The following is a 22,300-nucleotide window of genomic DNA, read 5'->3' as shown; positions in this document are numbered from 1 at the left end:
TGCCCTAAATATATCTCAGTTGGTGCTTGCACTGTTTTCTTCTAGGTCAAGTGTTGTAAGCACAATGATTATGTATGCATTACTCGAAGGTACTTTTGACAAATATAAATTACTGTTTTATGTACAGGTTCTTCTACTCTACAGTATTTTAACTAGACCCTCAAGTCCTAAAAGTAGATTGGCATATTCTAGAAAATGAGCTGAAATTAACCTTGGCTTTTTTTTCCTGCTTCATTCCAGTCTCTTAGCTTGAGTTGGTTGTAGTGTTAATCATCAGAGTGGGTAGCGTGTCCAAGTATGCAGCTGTTAAGATGCTAAAACACAGAGCTTGCAAGACATTTGGAGTGTTTAGTATGATGAAATGTTTGTAGTTTTGCGTCTGTTCTCCTTGAGTTCAACTTGTAAGAGTCAAAAAGTTAAGTGCCTATGTGTTAAGTTCACATCCTGATTATTTTGCTTTGGTTCAAATTAAAGGCATTTTACACAGTAACAAAACTTCACATTCCAGAGAGGTTGCCTTGGATTTGGGCTCGCGTTTCCCCTCTCCCCCAAATCCCAAAGCTCCTAAGCCTTTGCAAGGACAGCTTTGTGGAGTCCGCTTCAGCAGGCGGAGAACATCTGAATCCTCTCTGTGGCAGGGAGTGACTCAGAGATAAGAGGAGGAAGGTCATTTCTGTCCTCCCAGTTTTTCCCATACAAAAGAATAGAACGAAACAATTCATTTAGTGAGAAGCTGGAGGTCCGCAGTACTTCTGGTGTCTGTAAGGTATTCAGCGAGTCACATGTTTTCCCATACCTGAACTTTGCCATATATAAACTTCAGGCAGTTTTTCCCTTCTGTTCATCTTGTCCTGAAGTGTTTTGCCAGCAGAATATTCCTCCTCAGCTGGTTCTGCAGGTGTGAACTGTTCTCCTCCACGGAATGGTGAACAATGCTTTAATGAAGTTGAAAATGTGAACTCATGGCACGACTTAGCTTCTTTCTGAAGCGCTGGGTGTCAGCGTGGGCGCTCATCCCACTGAAGTCAGGGGAGTCAGGTTTGTGGGAAGATTGCAGTGAGCCAGCTGCTGGGGAGGAAGAAACAAAAGCAGCCATTGCTTCTCACAGCAGCTTGGGAAACAATCTTATTTAAAAACCTGAGCAGCAGAAAAAGCACACTCACAGCTGATGGGTCCTCGATCCAGTTTGTCAGGCAGAGGCTCGGGAGCTCGTGCTGACACAGCTAGGAGCCCGAAAGGAAGAGCCAGGAACTTGGATGGGGAGGAGGGCTGAGGACTGCCTCTTCTGGCAAAACTATTTATTTAAATGCCTGTCAAAGAAACACTTGCATTGTCTTTGAGGAGCGGAGCTGCTGAGAATGCTACAGATCTGTGAGAATTCTGGTATTAAAGGGCAAAGCAATCCTCCTCACGGTTCCTTTGGATTTGGTGTTTGAAAGTGGCTGACGGAGTCCTGGAAAGATAAATGGCATAAAATTTTTTTTTTTTTTTTCTTCCAGCTTTGAAACTTAAAAGCTTGAGATAAAATCAGCACTGACATATTTTTATTCTCTGGTGTTCCTTCCAGTTCTTTAAAGCAGTGTGTTAGGGGTAGATCAAAAGAGAGGATTGAAGTAGCGTTGCGTTAGAACATTGCTGCGTGTTTTAAGTGTAACCACTGCTGCTTTTGTATCGCTCGTCGGAATGCGGGAAGGAGGCGCTTTGTACGCCAACCAGCGTAAGGTGGACGCAAAGCAAGACTGGGATGGGTATGGTAACTGTGCTACAAATAACCAGCCTAATTTTAAGAAAGAGCACTTACTTTTAACTTAGAAGTCTGCTAGATAGATGAACATACGCCTTCTGTCCATCTCAGTCACTAACAGAAGTGAAAGCATAGCAGCACGCTGGTATTTTTGTGAAGCATCAACTCGATAAAAGACCGCAGTGATAAATACAGTAGCGAAGTTTAGCACATAGTTTGACGGATAAACATCGCAGAGGGCTTTTCTGAACCCTGCATGTGTGGGAAGCGGCTTTGCTTCTCAACTTGTGTATAAAATCACTCTAACTCTACTTGTGTCTTTGAGATGGTCTTTTATATAGATACACATACTGAAAAGTTGGGTTCTCAGACACCTTTATGACATAATACGGCATAATGGGATGAGTTGATCTAACATTTTACCTCTTTCTCTGACCTATAGCCAACTGTACATTTAAATGGCTTCAGTTTTGCCAGCTCTCATTGCAGCCAATCACTGGCCTGCAGTCTGTCCAAAATGTGCTACTGAGGGTATGAAGGGAAAAGGGGAAATAGCTGTGAGGAGTTCTGGTTGCTTTTCCTTTGGAGTCTAGAACCAAGCTGTTCTGTCAGCTCAGGACCTGCCTTGCTTGTGTTTGTGGGGTTGGATTTATCCTTTCCAGCTGCATGTTGGTGCAACAGCTCTGCTGAATGACAAGTTTGTTCTGCAAGTTAATAGAGATGCTAATTCCTTTTGTATTTTGGGACACTGCATGCTGCTCTGTCCCAGCTCTGCTTAGTTAAGTGAGTTTATGACCTAACCCTCAGTTTACTGGCAGGTATCTTTGCCTTCACCAACTTGATCGGTGTTACTGGCTTTGAAGATGCACGTGGAGCAGTACCATCTTGCAGGCACTTCCTTGAGTGAATTAGGCGTGAAATACGAGCAGTAGTACTCTCAAAAAACTGTATTTAAACTATTCCTGCATGTGAAACAAAAACATTTTGCAGGTGTTCTTAGTGGTGGTTTTCACTGTAATCCAGAGATGGGTGCACAGTCTTTCCAAGCCATAGGAATATCCTGTTAGTAGGAATAACTTGAGAAATGTGTGGTGCAGCATAAGCACAGTCTGGGAAGTATTTAGAGTGTTTTCTTTAGCATTTGTGATAGCAGGCAGTGGATGTTCTGTTTACCTCCAATAACTTCTACAACACTTGATTCAATGAGGTCCCAGTAAGACGTTTCCATTAGATTCTGTGTGAATGATTCAGTTTGAATGTGGGGGGAGAGTGAGATCTGTGCAAGAGAGCCTGTTTCTGATGGGTTGAAAGGGGACTTCATTGTGCACTGAATGTTTCTAGCTGAGTTAAAACCTGAAGGCTTTTCATTTTTTCTACTTTTAAAAACCTTCAGAGTTAGTCTTCAGCTGAAATCAGGCTCTTAATTATCAGTTCACCTTGTATTGAGAAAGGCAGGTGTTTGTGACTTCATTGTCCTGCATTTCTTTCACTGATCTGAGATAAACTGAATGGTTTTTTGTCTTCTAAAGACTTGAGAAATGGTTGTCAGGAGGCTCTGAAGTCCAATGAGCAAGTAACATTCAGCTAGAAGGATTTTAACCTGGCAGCCAGTTTGACTGTGCTGATGGCAAATGCACTGAGGTTCTGCTGTGAGGTTCTCAGGATTTCTTGACCTTTCGAGCCGCTTCAGATGAAATAAGTGAGCAGCTGCATTATAGTTAGCATAGGAGTTTCTCATTGTTCTTATTCAGTTTTTGTACTCCTTCAGCTTTTTTTTTTTTTTAATCAGTCTGCTGTTAAATTTCAGGCTTGATGTTCCACTTGATAAACTCAGTTCAATATCTGAACTTGAAGATGCCAGCCAAGCAACTGCCCTTCAGGAGCTTTCCAAAAGAAAGAAACTAAGTACAATATTATGGGTTCTGCTCATTTTCCTAAATTAGGTGGAGTGTGGGAATACGATAAAGGAAGTTGAACCTTGTCTAAATGTGGAACTGTTAGAAAATTTCTTTGGTTTACAGCTGAGAAAATGGAGACAGGAAGATTCTGATCCAGTGGATCTTGAATTTGAATTTTTTGGTGAAGCATGTCAGTGATAAGTTACTTAGATGATTATACTCCAGGAAAAATCATGGGCTTGTCTGCTTAGAAATGAGGGGGAAACTGGCATTGAAAGTAGATTGTTTTGTGTGAAGATTTGCTAACTGTCTGTATTTGTGCTTGAACTCTTAAGGAAATTCCAGTGGCTGCCCACTGTTATCTGTAAAAACTGCTTTATATTTTTGTCTTTTTTTTTGGTGGTGGTGGTGCTGGGGGGAATGAGACAAGACTAATTGACAACATCAACCAAGTACTGATGTGTTTCCATGAAGTTTAATGATTAAAGAACTGGAAATAAGGAACTAGTCTGCTACATGTTGTGTTCGGTCCTGTTCATGGTTATTGAGTTCTACATTATAGTTTGTCAAGGTCAAAATGTATCATGTCACAGCAATTATAAGAGAGCCTCTGTGTTTGGGAGTTTGTCTGAGTATGAACCAAGTGAGATGAAGGACCAACTTCTAAAGCAGACATTCTCCTATGTGTATATGAAATGGATTGCACAGACATGGGTATGTTAAAAGAGGATCATTTCAACCTTGCGCTCTGATCTTTCATATACTGATGTTAAGATATCTGGAGTTAGTACTTAGCATTGAAGAGGCACTAGTACTAATGTTGTTAGATTGTTCTATTATGTGAGAAATTTTTTTTGCTTAGAGGCTCTACAAATGCCATTGAAATTGAGCATAGCTTCCCTATTGCCATGACAAATGGGAAATATAATTTGAAGAATCTGTCCTGTTGCAAATGGGTGTCTTTTTTGAACACATTCGCTGTCTTAGTTGTGTTTAGCCCAAAAGCAGGCTTCATAGGTGAGTTGAAGGTTCTTGGACTAAAGACTTGTAACAGTATTATTACCTGGTAAAAAGTTGGACTGCTTGAAGGGGAGCACTTGAGAGGAAGTTCTACAGAAGACTCCCATTGGACAAACAAATCTGTCAGTAATGTTACACTACTGATGGAAAACACAAAATGCACTTTTAAATGTGTAATTTTCTCCTGGTTTCATAGCTTTGTGTCAATGCAATTTTAACTTGTATTGGGCATTTCCTCTGTAGCAAAATTGCAGGCTTCATTCTTAGGAGAGGAAAAGCTCACTGGACAAATATAAAGGAGGATAAAGCTGCAAGAATATGTCTTGACACAATTGCTTTTTAAGTTCTGACTTGGTTTGTCAAGGCAATACTAAGTATTAATAGAGGGTTTTTTATCCTTCTTCTTCCATGTTTAGATTTGCATTGCAGAATTGAAATCCAAAGTAATAGGGCTGATATAAGCACTTACTGGGGAAGAAGGTTCTCAGCTGGTCAGAAGGATTTGCATCACTGTCTGCAGTGCAGTATGCTGCTTACTTACTAGAATGTAAAACTCCATCAGACGTGGATTTGATTTAGGCAGGAACAAAGGCTGCTTTCAGAAATATTTTTCACAGGGTGCAACTACTTTCTTTCAGAAGCTGCTGATAGAATTTGAAAGTATTAACTTATGTGCATTGACTTGAGCACTGCAATTTTACTTTAGGCAGACTAGCTGCTGGCATCCCTTGTCTTAAAGTTCCTGGAAGAAGTGCTCTGAGCTTTTGCTTGGAGCTTGTATGTGCTGTTGGTCAATCCTGATAGTGCAGACAATACCAGGAGTGCGAGGAAAACAAACTTTTTTCGTTGGTGGCAATGATTGCCACTGACTCTTGAATGAGATATCTTATATGTAATTGTACTGCAATATGAATACTGAAATTCCTCAACAGTTCCTTAGAGGAGACAGTAATACCTATTTCAGAAAGGTTCTCTGCATACGGGGTCACCATGGTCCCTGATCACATCAGATCTTAGAGTTTATGCCAGCTGCCAAGTATATTTTCCTAACTTGCTGCTGCTTCTAAAGGAGATGAGATCTGAGGAGCAGGAGTGTCTGAAGGAAGTGGAGCAGCTTTACTCCATCAGACACGTCATAAACATCTTAATTTATTGTCATCCGTCAAACTTGTAAACATTTTTTCTTGTATGCAGTCTTTTAATTTGACATAAGGGGGGGATGTTTATCTGTACTCTGAAAGGTAGTTGAGTACAGGCATCTTTCAAAGATACTAGTTTCTTTGGAGATGTGGGAAAGTTAGGTCTCAGGAGTATACATTAAGACCTTTAAAGAATAGGACTTGATCTTTTCTAGCTCTGTATGCTTACCAAAAAGAGTAAAGCTAAATGTGCAGAAAACGTGAGGTTTGGAATTAAGGCCTTGGATGTCATCCTAGATGAAGTAAAGAATATACTGCACAGAAAATACAGTCTGTCTGGGGAGAAAGCTTAGTGTTTAAGCCCTAAAGAATATTGGATAGTCAAAAAAGGTGATTGTATGGTTGTTCCAGAAGCCAAAATAAGTGGTTCTGCTGTGAGAGTTAGCAGGGCTGAATTATGGCAGATGAGGATGAGCAGTGAAGATCATCTTGTGGTAGTAAAACTAAATGAATGTTTTGCCACAGTTTTGGGCAGAAGGGGCTGAAATTCCTAGAGAGAAACACTGAATTATAACAATGGGGAATAAATAGAAAACAAAAATGTAGATTATATCAAGTGAAGTCCTTCTTCCTCCCAAATAAAACTTAAAGGAAGGTTGATCTTAGGTTGAAATCGCTAAAGCGCTCACCTGAAGGATGTTGGTGAAGGGGAGAAAGGCAACAATATACTATGAAAAAAGAGAAAAAGCAGGTGAGAGTATTCAGAAGGTATCTTCAGAAGGTTCCTGAAGTTTGGGTTTGAACTGACATAACTTCATATAATCACTAAGCCCTGAGGATCAAGAGTAGGAGTCTGGTGAATCCATCTAGAGAGACAAATGTTTGAAGTAGGTTTAATTTTTTTGTGTGTGTGTGCGGGAATGAGAGGCCTGAAAAATGCACCAAGGGATTATCAATGCAAACTACTGTAAAGAAAGTCATGCTTCTTTGGCACACTCAGAAGTAGCAGTGGTGAAGAACACTGTTAGTGTCTTTGTGGCTGTCTAACAATAATATGATGGAATAATGAAACGTACGTGCATGGGTGGGGATTGAGTTGCTGAAGGTGGATAAATATTAGTGCAACTTCATCAGGTAGTGAGCTTGTGTGGTGTGGTGTATACACTCATGAGGGTCTGTTTGGGAAAGGTTCCTTTCTCACTTATTTGTAGAGGGTTTTGAAAAAGTATTTCTCCTATTAGAGCAGCTTGGCACAATCCAGCAAAGTGAACATGGATAGGAATAGGATCACTCAACTAAAAGTAAGAAACGGATAAAATTGGAAGATGGTGTTTGCAAGAGGAGGAGACTGTACATTAGGTGGTGGGTAACTGTAGTGTCTCAAACTAGTTTATTCATTAGGAGGTCTTCCAATTAAGGTAGGCTACTTGTCTCTCCCCCTCTGTTCAAAATTGTGATTTTTATTTTTTTTTTTCTTTCTTTGTTTTCCAGTAGTGAATGCAACTTGTGTTTCTACTGAATAAGATGTAAGCATCTGTGTGAGATGCAGTTTACACAACCAACTTTGAGCTCCGAGTCTGAAAATGCACAAAAATGGTGTTTATATGCTTTGGGACAGTTGGTGACCAGTACCGCTTGATCAGTTGTAAAGAGATAACAATGTGCTTTTGTGATATAAGAGTGGGAATTGTCTGATCGATTGTTTAAATGCTTACATTTCTGTGTGCCAGAGTCTGTCCGGGATCAATTGTTCAAATGCTTGTATTTCAGCATGACATAATCTGACTGGTGCCAGTTAAAAATTAGTGGTGGCATGCGTGATAGGAGGGAGACAAAATTTTGTTCTTGAAAGTTGTACACCAGTTCTTTAGTATTTGTAGTTTCACTCTGTACTTCACTGCATGTGAACTTAGTGTTCCTTCAAATGCTTGTACTCTCCTCTAGGTCAAATTATGTGCTTTACCCTTAGTTTTAGTTACCAGTGCTGTAGGGGGAACATAGCATAGAGTAAGCCAACATTGTTTTGTATTTGTCCCAGCCTTTGGTTTCACTGTGTATTGCTATCTCAAGACTCATTTTGATCTTCTGCACTTGAGCACAGCTTGAAATAGGATTTCTTTCCCAATTTTTTTTTTTTTTAAGCAATGCTATGATAAACTTGTCTGCTCAAGCTGTGCTTCCAGTGTTTACTTTTCCACCGTCTGCGTAGGGGAACATAAGGACTTTTCTCTGGTTTAGACTTACAGAGTGGGAGGAACTGTAATAAGACAGCATGATAGATGTGTGTGACTTGGACAGCACTATTAAGGTACCACTTCTGGGGAAGAAAGATTTTTTTAGCAATAGATGAGAATAGGCGAGGGTACTGACTAGATCATTCCCTCCTACCAGAAGAAAGTAAAGATGTTACATTTTTAACAGAAGCTGAGATGTTTTACACTCTCCTTTCCTAAAAACACTGGAGTGATTGATAGAGCTGGATTTGAAAGTGAAGAAGAAATGGATCTGTGTTCACCTTTGCATAACTTGAAGATGTGTTTCCTGACCTGTGAATTATGTGATTTTGGATTTTCAACAGAAGAAAAAATAATTCACATATGTAAATAACTTCCCCACCTCCGCCTCTCGTATCTTTCCTGCAAGAACAGAGTGGAAGGCTGTATCAAAGCCTTGGTTTTACTGAGGATCTCTTCGTGCTGCAAAGTTTCAAGTACTGAGAGTATGCAGTTTTGTGTGTGTGCATACATATATCCATACAGTACATAGTATTACATAATATTGGGAATATATAGTTTTCTGGAATTTGGTATTCCACACTGTAAACAAGTTTGATGTACTATGTGATGTGGAGGCTGCCATTTAATAAAAGCAGGCTTCTTGCAGGTGATGGGTACAGTGCTTGGCCTGGAGAGAGGAGAGGGTGTGGGAGCAGGAGTACTTTCCCCTATTGGCATTCACGGTGTGAAAGCAAATAAATGATGAACATAACTTGCTTTCAGTGGAAAGTCTGCTGGTGAGTTTTCTGTCTTTGTTGTTCCCAGTAGAGCTGGTGCTGTTCGTTTCTTACAGTGTAACAACTTGGGAAGCTTTGAGCTGTTCTGCTTATGTTTTTGTAAATGAAGTTCTGTTGTTGCAGATAACTGTTGTCTCCAAGTGGGCTGGAAGTGGCTCATCTCTTGAGGTGAACTTGTTTCTCTTGGAAAATCTTGCACTCATTGTATAAAAAGTGGGGAAGGTACTGCTTTTCCATCTCTTGTGGAGAACGGACACCTTTTTTTGTTCTCTGCTGCTCTCTTTCCATTTGAAAATGCTTTCAGCATTGTGATATGCATAATATCTTGATTTTAGCACTATGCTGTTCTGTGTTTTTTTTTCTGTGTGTGATATAAGGTGTCTGTTCGTTCTTTCCAGTGCTTGGAAAATGACTAACTGTTCTTTTGAGACATAACTGTTGTTATGTGGGAGGCTTGTGGGGCTCTTGTTTTAGTTTTGTAAAGGAATACTTCAAGTTGGAGAGGCTAGCTTTGTGATCCATCTAATGTTATGCACAACTGATAGGATGCCCGTCCTCGGGACTGGTTGCAGGGGCTGCTGAGGCTCTCAGATGCTGATTGAAGAGTACTAGAGAGGAGCCATGGAATTTCATCCCATGATTCTCGGTGTGGACAAGAGTTTCCTATGGAAAGGAGAATGGGATAGGTGCACATCTGTGTGTTTCGTGCCTTTGAAGCAGCTCACTTGTATTAATCTTCTTGGCTATCTAAGCTGAGTTTTTGCTGTTACACGTGCTTGTGCCCAACCACATTTAGGAGGTTGGCATGAAGGACAGTTTTGGCTGCAAAATTAATTGTGCTGGAGCTCACAGAAAATGTTGGTAAACTTGTTTTCCTCGGAGTGAGATTTCTAAGGGGGTTGTCATTTAATGTGACTACATCTTTTGTGTTGGTGGCTGGCTGAACAGCAGGCTGAAGGCTAATGAACCGGACTTGTGGCTTACCTCTTCTAGCGTAGTACTTCTGAATGGAAATTTAGCTGAAAAGGCAAAAGTGTGAGCAAGCGTTCAGTAAGGTACTGGATAGAATCATAGAGCCATAGAGTTTGCTTGGGTCGGAGGGGACCTCAAAGCCCACTCACCCCAACCCCGTGCCATGAGCTGGTTGTCCCCAGCAGCACGGCTGCCCAGGGCCCCATCCAGCCTGGTCTTGGGCCCTGCAGGATGGGGCACCACAGCTCCGGGCAGCTGTGCCAGCGCCTCACCGTCCTCTGAGTGAGGAAGTTCCTCCTAACGCGTAGCCGTGCTCGGTGCAGCGGGAGCGGAGCTGCTGCTGCCCATCGCTTGGGCTGGGCCTGTCGGTCGAGGCCTTGGGAGTGCTGGGAAGGTCAGATAAGTGTATTTTTATGACTTTTGTGGGCCCGTTGTACTTGTCCTGAGGGTTGCAGAGCCGATGGGAGGAACGCGAGCCGCCCCGCTCCGTCGCAGGACGTTGAGATTCGTTAGAAAACCCGAGGAAAGCGGTTGGTTCGGCGCGGATTTCTTCTCCGAGCCCTCCCGGCGCACCCGTGCGCCCATTGAGGTGCCGGGGATGAGCCGGAGGGCCCCGGGCCGCCCTCTCCCCCCCGAGCTCGGGTGGTAGGCGCCCGCCCCGCGCAGGGTGGAACGCTCCATTTCCTGTTCCGCGCTGACAGCGGGGGGGGGGGAGGGGGGAAGCGAGCGTGCTGCTGCCGGGCGGCCGGCGGCCCCTCCGTGTCCGTCAGCGCGGGGGGTGGCGGCGGCGGGCGGCGGGGCATGGCCGGGCTCTGAGGGCGGACAGAGGCGGCGGGCCGCGCGATGGAGGCCTACGTGCTGGAGGACATCCTGGAGGTAGGGCCGGGAGAGGGCCGCAGAACAAAGGGGTGGCGGCGGGCGAGCCCCGGGGAATACCCGGGGTGGTGGGGCGGGCCGGCGGCCGGGGCCGGGACCAGGCGTGGAGCCCCGCGGCCTTCCGTGGCGCCACCTCGGTCCTCGGGGCAGGCAGCACGGGCGCTGCAGCCGGGCCTCCTGCACGGCCCTGCTGTCGTTCGCAGGGCTCGCCGGCTCCCTGCAGTACTGCGGCTCCGGGACCGCAGGTGTCACATCCTCACCTGCAGCCCGCGTCACTCCTCCTGCATCGTCTGTACACTGGGCCTGTGTGGTTCCCGCATTTCCAGTCTTCTTGAGAGTGTATGGGCTGCTTTTAATGTTCCCTGTAGGTGCTGTGCTGTGAAATGAATGACATCTCTGCTTCTTGGGACTGAAAGTTCAAAATGTGATTTCAGTCACAGGAACAGAGCCTGGCCCAGATGACCTAAAGCAACGTGGCTGTTCCGAGTGACATGGCTCCTTGTTCCGCCTCATATCAGCAAGGAGCTGTCACAGTTCAAGGAAGCTTCTTTTTTGTCTTGGTGTTTCTGGTTTTACCAACAAAGGCACGATTTCATTGCCAGCTGACTTTCCAAAATATATGCATGTAGTCTTTACAGTCATGGGAAGCTCTTTGCTTGTTTTAGCTGCTGCCAAAATTTCAACAAAGCAGTGCTTTCAGCGATGCTTGTCTGGTAGGTTTATCCTGAATGGCCACATGCTCTTTGGCCTACAATTTTATGGCAGTAGAAACGCCTAGTGTGGTGTTAACAGTCCTAATGCTCATGTGGAAGTTAAACACAATTACATCCAGAATGTTAACGCAAATGCTCGGCACGTGCTTAAGAAATTGTTACCAATGCCTGGATGAGACACTTGTACCGGTATCTGTCTGTGTGGCTGGGTTTCTGTGGTGAGACCAAAAGTGAACTGGGCTCTCTGCCATCAGACAAACATGTCAGTATTTCATTTGCCTTAATGGATGTGGAAAGCTTTTTCTTTTTTCTTTTGAACTGTAAATTGTCATGTGCAGCTCCATCATATGTCAAGTTAATAAAAACGCTTGGGTTTCTTCCTTTTCTTTTTCTGGAAAAGCAATTAGCAAATTAATTGTGTATAGTTGTAATTTAGGTTTGTGTATGTGAATTGAACGCGTGCTTCTTGGAATAAGATGGATTTGGTGACTTCTGGTAACTGCATCACACATTCATTTCACATGTTCATTTGTTGGTCAACTCAGGCCATTCTATGATAGGATTTTATGACTCATTTCCATGTCATGAGGCAAACTGTATTTTGGGAGAATATCCTTAAGAATCAAGTCACTATTTAGTTTGTGTGACTCCAGATGAGCATTAACTCTGACTGCATGGCTGTTCGTGAATCTTAGTAATGCCATAGAGGCTGTTTCTTAATTTCTTAGTGCATCAGCGGATGAAATGCAGTTGTCCCCAGACTTACTACTGTTGAAACTTCTAAAAGCATGTTTAGGCTGTTTGCTTTATTTTTCTTTTTAGTGCTTTACTTTCTCCTGTGGAGCAATTACTGATACTCATTCAAAGACTACAGCGTGAAGGTGAAAAGAACTGCTGTTGCTTAGCAAAATCTAAGTCACATCTCATTTGTTGGACAGAGTTTTACTTAGTTAAATGTGAAGGGAGCTTTCCTTTTTTACAAGATGTTCAATAATTTTCTCACCTCTAGATTGGTTACAGCTTAACTAAAACAGTTCTTCAGTGAGTTTAATGCATCTGGGGACAGAAACTGTCTTTAGCCCAGAGAATGTCACTTAGTGTTTTGGCTGCTGCACTCGTGCCACCTTCAGTGAAGGTTGCATTCACTGCAGACCTTGGGCAGGCTTTCCTGCTCTGCTGAAGATGGTCAGTGTCCTGGCTGCATTACTTGTGTTTGGTATTAAAAGTACTGTAAAGGAATGCAGCTGAATAAAATTTAAATGCCATGGGGTTCATCTGCAGTTGGTTTTGTTTCTTTGGTTCTTCTGATACGTGCATCTTGGCAATACTTCCCTGTTAACGTGTGACTTAGCTGATGACAAAGCTTTTTTTTTGTGTGTGTGTGTGTGTGTCAGTATAACATTTCAGGTTTTAGCTTGTTTGTGCTAGTGGAGGAATGACTATGCTACGGGAGACCTAAATGTGGAATTCAAATAGAAGCATAAAGCAAGAATTGCTCTTTTGTCACTTTGAGTTATTCAACAGAAGCATTTTCTTTGTTGGGTGAAAAGAAGATAAGTTTCTTCCTGACAGACGAAGATACAGTCTGCATTGTAGTGTGCAGAAAAGCATGTTGGAAGCTTATGAAAGTGGAGGGGTGAATTTTTGTTTCCTGTGATATTTTAATATTTGTCAAGGGAAGGTGCCATATGTTCTGACCTTCAGATTCTTTAAAAGTTTCTGCGCTTGACTTAACAGAAATGGATGGATGTGCAGTGCCAGCCCGCTTGACAGTTCATTATTAATGTCCTTAATTAAGTGCATTTAGAACAACAAAAAAAATCCTTTAACTTATTTGTGTAAGGTAAATATTTGTCAACTTCATTGTTTTGAAACTAAAACTGATTATGATCAAAACATAATTTCTTAGTGTGACATGGAGAGTCTTTTCTACCTTCAGAAGACTTTTCCCTTTCTACTAGAGCAGTGATGAAGGGTATTTTGTTTTTGTTTTTCCAGCTCTGAAGATCTTACTTTGCTTGCTTTACACGTGGCTGATATGGTAGTCATGTTGGTGAGGGGCGGGATAATGTAAAACGATCATCCCCATCACATCTAGTACAGCTGTAGTGCAGGTAGTGGAGCCGTGGCTTCAGTAGTGACCAGAAGCTTGACATAAGTGGAGGCAACTCTGCTTGAGTACATAGGTGCTCGATGGAGTAGTGACGGGAGGAAAAGCAAATCGTTAACCATTAAATACAAGAATGACGTCTCATGCACATCCAGAGATCAGGGGGCTCTGCAATGCAATTTTTAACAGGTCTAGGCTTTTGGTATTTATAAGCCTTGCAGTCTTCTGTCTGAAAATTAGGTTGGGATTATACTCCAGTGCTGTTGTTTGGGGCATTAACTGGAATCTTTCCAGCTCTTAGGCTAGCATTCTTCTTGTTCTGTTTCTTTTAGTTTCTGTCATCTTGCCTGTTTAACTTCATTTATGTCTTCCCTTTCTTTTAAAAAGTTTTCCTATGTGAAGTCAATCTTGGCTATTAGTAACTGCAGTACTTCCTAGCTATTCACTGCAATTTTTCATGCATTTTCTGTCAGAGCAACTATTTTGTTGCGCTTTCAAGAGAGTTGTTACATTCCTGTAGTCTTGTTTTGCTTTTTAAATAGCATAGCATAACTAAGTTTGGGCCACAGGCGATGAATGTTGAAAGATTATGTTCCTGCCTGGATCCAAGGTGATGGTTCCTCTAAGGGTCAGTCTTCTGAAAATCTTTGAACTTGTGAAAGCAAGAGAGCCCCTGCTTAAATGCTGTGATGTCCCAGGCTCTCTCACACACATGTACACACATATGGGTTTATAAGTTGAGTGGAATATCATGGCAAGGCACCAAGAATGTAGCTATGCAGCATTAAGTACTGGAAGAGCTGGACTTCTGCCTGCTATAGTGCAGTGAAGATGTGCTGTTGTGTCATGCCTTGAGGTAGGGTTGAATTTTGTGTTGGGATGCATCTGCTGCAGAATCAGTATGACCTTGTTTTGTTAGTCACCTTTTGTCAATCAGGATTTAGTTGTTTGTGCTGTAGTTCACCTACAGTTTAAGAAAAGCAGATTGGTTGTGTTTCAGGGTATGGGACTGCCTTGTTCCCAGGAGAAATCGTGCCAAGTGAGCGAGTTCAGAAGGAAGCTAAAAATGGCTCATTTGAGGTATTTTTCATGGAGGAGGATTAGCCTGAAGTCAAGCTGCACCTGGTAATAGCAAGGCTGAGTTGTTCGGCCATCTTATAATCAGGTGGTGTTAGTTCCTCCAAATGCCCTATAGGGCAGGATGAGTAGGAACAATCTTAATGTGAGGTTCATGCGGCAGGGTGCTAGAACTTGCACCATGCCATTGTATAGCTAGGAGAATCGTGGAAGATTAGGGAAATATTAATGGAAAAATAACTTACTGCCCTTCTCTTGAATCTGCTGGAAAAGAGTGGTCCTGGAGTCATAGTGGGCTTGCTGGCCAAATTGCTTATAGAAATAGGTACATAGAAGATCAGTGAGTTGTGTAGTGAAAAACCCCTTGTGCTGCTGCCTTCTCATGTTTCCACGGAGCTGACAGAATGGTGTCAGTCTGACAGAACAGAAGTGATGGCAACCACCTAGGCCCTGCTAGCCCTTGTGCTTGCAGCTTCATGGAGGTGAGTGCAAACTGCAGTGAAGCTGCCTAGCTAATTCCTTTGGAGCTCTTTCTGTAGTGTTGTCTTGTGCTTTCAAGCAAAGCAGGAATCCTTTCCCTTGGAACTACTTTCTCCCAAATACTGCCTCATCTGAGCATTTGTCTATTGTTTGAGGCTCAAAACAGCTGTGTTTTGGAAGTCTTGCCTTGTATTACTTTTCCCCCATACCATTAATTTAGTAAGACTGGGTAGCAGGGCAAGGTGCTAATTTTCAGTGGCTTGAGCTGGGTTGTTTTTATTGGAAGCAAGAAAGAAAAGCTGGTGGATGTTTTTTTGTTGAATTTTCAGCTGTTTCTGCTCGGCTTGTAGGAAGAGATTACAAGCCTGATGGTGCAATTGAAAGCGATTGTTTCTCTGTTTTATTGTTTTACCATCTTCCAGTAACGGCTTGTTCTTTGTACAGTAATATGAAAACACAGTTATTACGTGTGAGGCTTTAAGGCAGTAGATGACTTCGTACCTGGACAGCTGCTGTTGAAAAGGTCAGCGTTGTTAAAGTCCTATGTCTGCCAGTGAGCAGGCTGCTAATTGAGAGCTTCAGTGGAGGCCTCGACTTGACTAGAAGGTGGAATTGGTCTGCAAAAGTCTCTTTTAAACCCAGCTGTTTTTTGCTAATCGCTTACTTGAAACTGGATATTTGATCCAAAGCAAGAAGAAAACTGAGGTGTTCTAGGTGAATGTATTTGTTGGTTGTTTTTTTTTTTTTTTTTTTTCTTGAGTCCCATCTTTAAACCTTTGTAGAAACACACCAGTTTTTCTCCTGACTAAGGTACTTTCCCCTTTTTTTCCTGCGCACATATAAAGTCTCTTCAGTTCTTCGCTGTGCTGGAATTTGCTAGCTCCGTTGGCTGACAGGAAGTCACATGCACCAAAGCTGTAACTCACACTCAAAACAACCTGTTACACTGCCTCAGCATCAAAATCATTTGAGAAGTATGACTTGTATAAATACTGATTTCTATCAGTTAGTGGCTGTTACTTTCTGTGCTGCGCAGTTCTTGCAGAATTTTGTCTGTCAATTCTCTTAATAGCAACATTCATGTTACTAGGTGACAGACTTAAACATCTGAAATGCTGTTTTAGGAATAAACATGTTGTTCCTGTCCCCCACTGTGGACAGGTTTGTAATCTGAAAAGCAACTTTGTACTGGCAGTTTTATTTGTGATATGAATATAGCTGGAAGTGATGAAAAGAAGGAGCAGAAACTTGATTCATGTTGCAGCATGTCCTACTGAGAAGCTGTTGTTGGAACTGTATTCGTATTAACATAGGAAAAATAAGCTAAAATGTCTTCAGGTGCAATTAGAACAGATGTGGTCAGAAGCAAAAAGAGTAGAAATCAAAATGGCAACAGTGACTTGAGGGAATTTCACGTGTGACTCTTCTGTCTGGGGTGCTGGAGGAAACGGTGGGAAGAAGGAGCTCCCCTGAAAGTTACAGTCCTTGTTCTACTCTTAAGCCTCAGTTTTTAGACCATCCCTTTTTCAGAAGAAGAAAAAAAAAAACTGATATATTTGGATTTGGTCAAGTAGTTATGTTTCTGTTGTGCTCCTTTGCAAGTTGATTAATTTACCAAATGTAAAACAAACAAAAAAACCAACCCTGTTCAGATCTGTTCAGTGTGGTGAGGCTTTCAGTTGAGTGTGCTAAATACAGCAAACCAAGCTGTCCTCTGTTTGTTAGATATGCTTAATAATGCCTTGTGTTGTGGGGGGAAAAAATCAGTGACTATCAAGCCTGTGAGAGAGAATTTTAATCAGGTGAGTTGAAGTTACTCAAAATAATTTCCGCTATGCTCAGTTCCCCAGGTGGTAACCATAAGAATTCTGATCAGACATTGGACTCGATGGTTTCCTATTGTAACTTTATCCTCTTGCATCTCACCAGAAGAGAAGAGTGGCAAATAAGGCCATACCAACTCCGTTTTTGAACAAAAGGCTCAACTGTAAATGCAGAAAAGTGGCTGCTTTTTTTTTTTTTTTTTTTTTTTTTTTTTTTTTTTTTTTTTTTTTTAAACCAATGGGAAGTAAAGTAAAGGAAATCAGCATCAGCATTTGATGCACTGGGGGGGGGGGGGGTTGGTCTGCATTTTTGTCTTGCAATGCAGTCAGTTGTTTCAGGACAGCTGCACTGCTTTTCCTCTATTTATAAGACAAAAATGCATACCAACTAACAAAACTGGAGCAACCTGAAGAAATGTCAAAGCTCTTGATGTTGTGAGTTCTATCTTCCCGAAATATGTTTGGTTATTTTCATAAAATTCTTTATGTGATAGTTTGTGGCTGCCCTTCCTCATATGAGATGTAGGGATGGAGACTTCAGCAGGTTAAGTCCAGGCAGAAAAGTAGATGTCTTCAATGGAACTCTGCTGTCTAGTTTCTTATCCCTGAAGGTGGTGTATTAAATAGGATGTGGACCACCCAATTTCTTGAGGCAGTGCACGCCAGCAAGTTTGTTATTGTCATTTTTGCAGGAAAAAAATTGGTGTAGCTTGTTTATACATTATTTAAATTGCTTAGGATGAGCCCTTTTCACTAATCTCAGCTGAAATAAAGCCTGTTCTTTAAGGGGCCGTTCTGTAGAACTATTTTCAGCGTTGCTGTGATGGTGTAGTTTTTAAGCAATAGCAGCCTGGTTTATCTCTTGACTGTTCTCTAGCTTGGAAATTGATGGAAGGAAATGGTACCTGAGCCTGCAGGTGCACATGGAGTAGCATTTGTGCTTTAACACTGAGGTGCTGGAAACAAAATGCAACTATTGGTTATGCCGTAATCTTTTTATGAATAGAGATCTGTTTGAGAGATTTGTCCTTCCAGTAAGTGTCTTCCTTCAGGTGCGCTTTTTCTTATTCCTGAGTATGTGTTGTCTTGTATTACTAATTCAATGTAAGGCAGCTTTCATTTAAGAGGCTGCCATCTATCATGAGGAAGCATGGCTTGTGGAGCATATATGCAGTTTGTTCTTGTTTTTACTTAAAGGGATAGAGACTGCAAGGAGAAGTTTTGTAGGTGTCTTGTACTTATGCAGTGCACCATAACTGCTTTAATCACTTCAGTCATGCTAAAGAAAAGCTGTGGTTAAGGTAGGCTACACGTTACTTTGCTTGAAAAAAATTGTTCTGGTGTTCTTGTACACTTTTAGATCCATGCCTTCCAGTACTTGAAAGCAGCATATAAACAGGAGGGCTGTTTACATGGATGGATGGTGATAGGAGAAGGGGGGATGGTTTTAACTGAGGCAGTGGAAGTTAAGGTTAGGTATTAGAAGGAAGTTTTTCATACAGAGGGTGGTGAAGCACTGGAACAGGTTGCCCAAGGAGGTTGTGGATGTCCCATCTCTGGGCATTCAAGACCAGGCTGGATGTGGCTCTGGGCAGCCTGGTCTTGTGGTTGGCGACCCTGCACACAGCAGGGGGGTTGAAACTAGATGATCATTGTGGTCCTTTTCAACCCAGGACATTCTGTTGCTGTGGGTAAGCACATGCATGCATGAGTTTCACTCATGCCAAAGGGAATTCTGAGTTTGACAGAGACAGAAGAGCTGTTTATGCACTTCTGTTCCTCTTCCACATGCCCTTGTTCCCTGCTGCTGCTTCATCTTTGCAGAGTGCTAATCTGAAGAATAACCAGTGGAAAGTACTTCTGGATGGCAATGATTTCTTGCCAATTTTGTTTGAGAAAACTGTTTCTGAAACAGAAACAACTGGTGTTAGGCAGTTCGGTTCACTTGTTCACCGTGTGTTATGTTCAGTAGCCACAGTGAGGGATAGAATCAACTTCTGTGACCTTCTTGTGTCTGTGGGCCCAGTGCCTGAAGTGCAGTTGTTGGAATGTGCACTCTGATAGACCTCTGGTTTCCCAAAACAAGTTCTTTTTCCCGTGTGAGGAACCTATTGTATCTATCCATTGTCATTGTAGCAGTGAGCCTGGGTGTGTGGATATGTACAGCCTCGGCCACGCATTTCTGCAGCTGTCAGAGGGTCTCATTGCACAACATGGAGTCGCTGCATGGGATGCTTAATGTTGGGAGAGAGTTTTATAGGGATGTAGCATTTAGTAGAGCAGGACATTAGGCAACAGGAATTCTGAGATTTAGTCCTAAGGGTAACTATGACTTATTGTGACATAGTAAGAACTGTTTAATTTCTGCTCTTGTAGTTTCTCTTGTTTTGTGATCTGATCAATCTGTATGTCTCAGTATCTGTGTGTGTGTGGAGAGGAAAGTATGTGGACAAGCACAGGTCACTTGTGTTCTCATTTTGTCGAGGCAAAATGCTGTTGCCTTAATGGCTTATTTGCGCATCAGGAATTTCAGGGAATGGAGGTGTTTCTGCATTGTACACTTCGGCCCACACCGCAGAGTTGTTGGTGTTATGTTTGGAGGTACTGTGGCATAAATGATCATGTGAACTGCCCTCTGTTTTGCATTATGATCAGAATCAAGAAATAAGCAGGAAGCAAATTACTTGACAACAGTTAAGGAACAGAAGGAGTAGCTCTTGGAGGGAATTGTACAACACCCGTGTAGTTGCTCTCACATGCAGGAAGGAGAGAAGGCAAGCTGACGAGGCTAATTGTAGAAAGTTGTGCCGACTGAGAAACGCTTTCTGGCAGATTTAGCACAGCACATCTACAGCACTTTCATCGCGGAGGCTGGGGAAGCCGGTGTTCTCCCTCTTCTGAACCTTGTGAGTGTGGTTTGCTGGCAGTGAAAACTCAGCAGGTAGATGGGTTAGTGGAGGCTTGCTTTCTGGAAGCTGTTTTGAATTGACATAAGATTACATTGTTAAAATTTTGTGTATCGAGAGTGGTCTCGTCTATGATTGATATGAATAAATGCCTGTCCTCTTTCTCCTCTGAATCTGGATAATTTGCTAAGTTCAGCAGCTTCCTTGGCATAGACTACAGAGGAGCTGTTTTGGGTCATCTGAGGCCTCGTTGCAAGAAATAAGTGTGTGCTCAAATCTGAGGGAAGTGCTCTTGGCTTTAAACTATGCTGTTAGGAAATGTGGGTGAAGGCCAGGCCCCGCAGTGCTGTTCCTACATACAGCTTCATTTCTGCTGGCTTTGTCTACATAAAAGTTATGATGTCGTGCTTCCATTGTTTAGCTGTGCTGATCTAAAATCCTTAGCAAAACAACTTCTTCAGTTGGAAATGAATGGGTGTGCACAGTTCTGGACTGAAACCACAGCAGAGAGCTTTGGGCTAGTAAAAGCACTTGTGAGAAGCTGGGCCACCTTTTGTTGTGGTAAGCTGCTCTTAACTCCCTTCTCAGAGGATTAGTTAAAGGTCTCGATCTGTTCTAACAAAGCCTGAGAGAGTGATAGAGAAATGGCTGCTTACCAAGCTGTGAAAAGCAAGCTCAAGATGCTTCTCCTTGAAGACTGCAGGTGACAGACATGCAGGTGACAAACATGCAGGTGAGCCCCCTGCAGTTAACTGGTGATAATAATAAATGGCGATTGAGATTTCAAGGTTGGCTCTGACAGAGGTAACGGAACCGAAACAATGCATTTATGCTTCTGGTAGCTTACAGTTTTTGTTTTCTCCTCTTCCTCAGGTGTCATTTTAAAAGAAGATGTGTGAAGGTTACAAACGAGTGGTGGTCTGATCTGTGTAGCAGGGAGATTTGTTTTGGGGTTTGAAATAAATGCTTGTGTTGAGGAGGCATCCATTTAGTCTAGCCTTGTGGTGTGCAATTAAGGCAAAAGGTGAGTCCAGTGGAGAAGAAATGACCAGCCTTTCCCACGGGATTTTCTGTTTCTTGCGAGCTCCCCTTCCTTAAACAAGGCTTAAGAAAATAATAATTTTCTTGAAAATAAGTGCCTTGAAAATCAGGTGGCAAGGAATGGGATGTAGCAGCATACTGCAGAGCTGCCTAGGCCTTTGTCAGTAAGGCAGCTGTTTGGAGATGTGTCACTATGAATTGAGGTGCTCTTCAGGTAGACGTCCAGAATCTCTTCAGAGCAGAGCCATCTTTATGTATTGGCAATTTTTATATAATGAATGACAAAACTGAAAGCACTTTCACGCAGCTAAGTTGTTCTGTGCTACTTATGTTCTCTATGTGTGTTTGACTGACTGATAGATCAGAGCTCGCTGTGTCAGGATTGTGGGTCAGTCTGAGTCCACGGTGGTGAGGGCGTGCTGGAAGCACAGGCTGATCTGTGGAAGTGGAGACCTTGAGCTGTCCTTTGGCACAGTGAGAGCTCCAGCAGGCTGATTATGTGCTGCAGAAGGTTTCTTTTACACTGCCTGTGACACAGCCTACCTGCCTGCAGAAATGGCTGGGTGGTCAGAGGCAGTGTAAACACGTCCTCTGAGCTTTTTACAGCTATAATGGCTAGGCTTGGGCTTGTGCAGCCCTATAAGTAACTTGTTAAGTAGCTTAAGTGATGCTTACATTTGAGAGAGAGTCTTAGTTGCTGTAGTTGTCAAACTATGGCATCAGGCTTTGGAGCAACAATTGGAGAGGGTTGCTACTGTAAGCCCAGGATATCATTTGCTTGGAAACGGTATCCTGGGCTCCATCAGAAGAGGGGTGGCCAGCAGGGACAGGGAGGTGATTGTCCCCCTCTACTCTGCTCTTGTGAGGCCCCATCTGGAGTACTGTGTCCAGGTCTGGAGCCCCCAGTACAAAAAAGACAGGGAGCTGTTGGAGAGGGTCCAGAGGAGAGCCACGAAGATGATCATGGGACTGGAGCACCTCCCCACCAAAGACAGGCTGAGGGAGCTGGGCTTGTTCAGCCTGGAGAAAAGAAGGCTGCAGGGTGACCTCATTGCAGCCTTTCAGCGCCTAAAGGGAGCCTACAAACAGGAGGGGAATCAACTCTTTGAAAGGGTTGATAACTGCAGGACGAGGGGAAATGGTTTGAAGTTGAGGGAGGGAAGACTTAGGTTGGATGTCAGGGGGCAGTTCTTTACAGAGAGAGTGGTGAGGTGCTGGAACAGGCTGCCCAGAGAGGTTGTGGATGCCCCGTCCCTGGAGGTGTTCAAGGCCAGAGTGGATGGGGCCTTGGGCAGCCTGGTGTGGTATTAAATGGGGAGGCTGGTGGCCCTGCCTGTGGCGGGGGGGTTGGGAGTTTATGATCCTTGAGCTCCCTTCCAATCCTGGCCATTGTGTGTGATAGGTTTGGTTGTTTATCGCCTCACTTTGTGGTTGTGTGCACCCTCTTCTTTGTTTCGGATTGATAGTTTATAGCTTGGGGAGATGTGA

The 22,300-nt window shown here is 43.0% G+C and overlaps 1 protein-coding gene across 1 annotated transcript in view; it reads left to right on the top strand.

Moving 5' to 3' along the window:
* Window positions 1–10,629: 10,629 nt before the first annotated feature.
* The window catches only part of ANKRD17 (ankyrin repeat domain 17), a gene marked incomplete at both ends in the record, with an annotated part of 63,884 nt that continues 52,213 nt past the window's right edge, over window positions 10,630–22,300 (top strand). The window contains one exon of the mRNA XM_079534530.1: window positions 10,630–10,662. Within this exon, the coding sequence (XP_079390656.1) occupies window positions 10,630–10,662 (33 nt within the window). The remainder of the gene's footprint in view (window positions 10,663–22,300) is intronic.

The sequence above is a fragment of the Tetrao urogallus genome (assembly GCF_951394365.1).
Source record: "Tetrao urogallus genome assembly, chromosome: 4".
NCBI classification, from domain to species: Eukaryota; Metazoa; Chordata; class Aves; order Galliformes; family Phasianidae; genus Tetrao; species Tetrao urogallus.
Note: the sequence above shows the minus strand (reverse complement) of the source record. Positions and strands in the feature narration are given on the sequence as shown.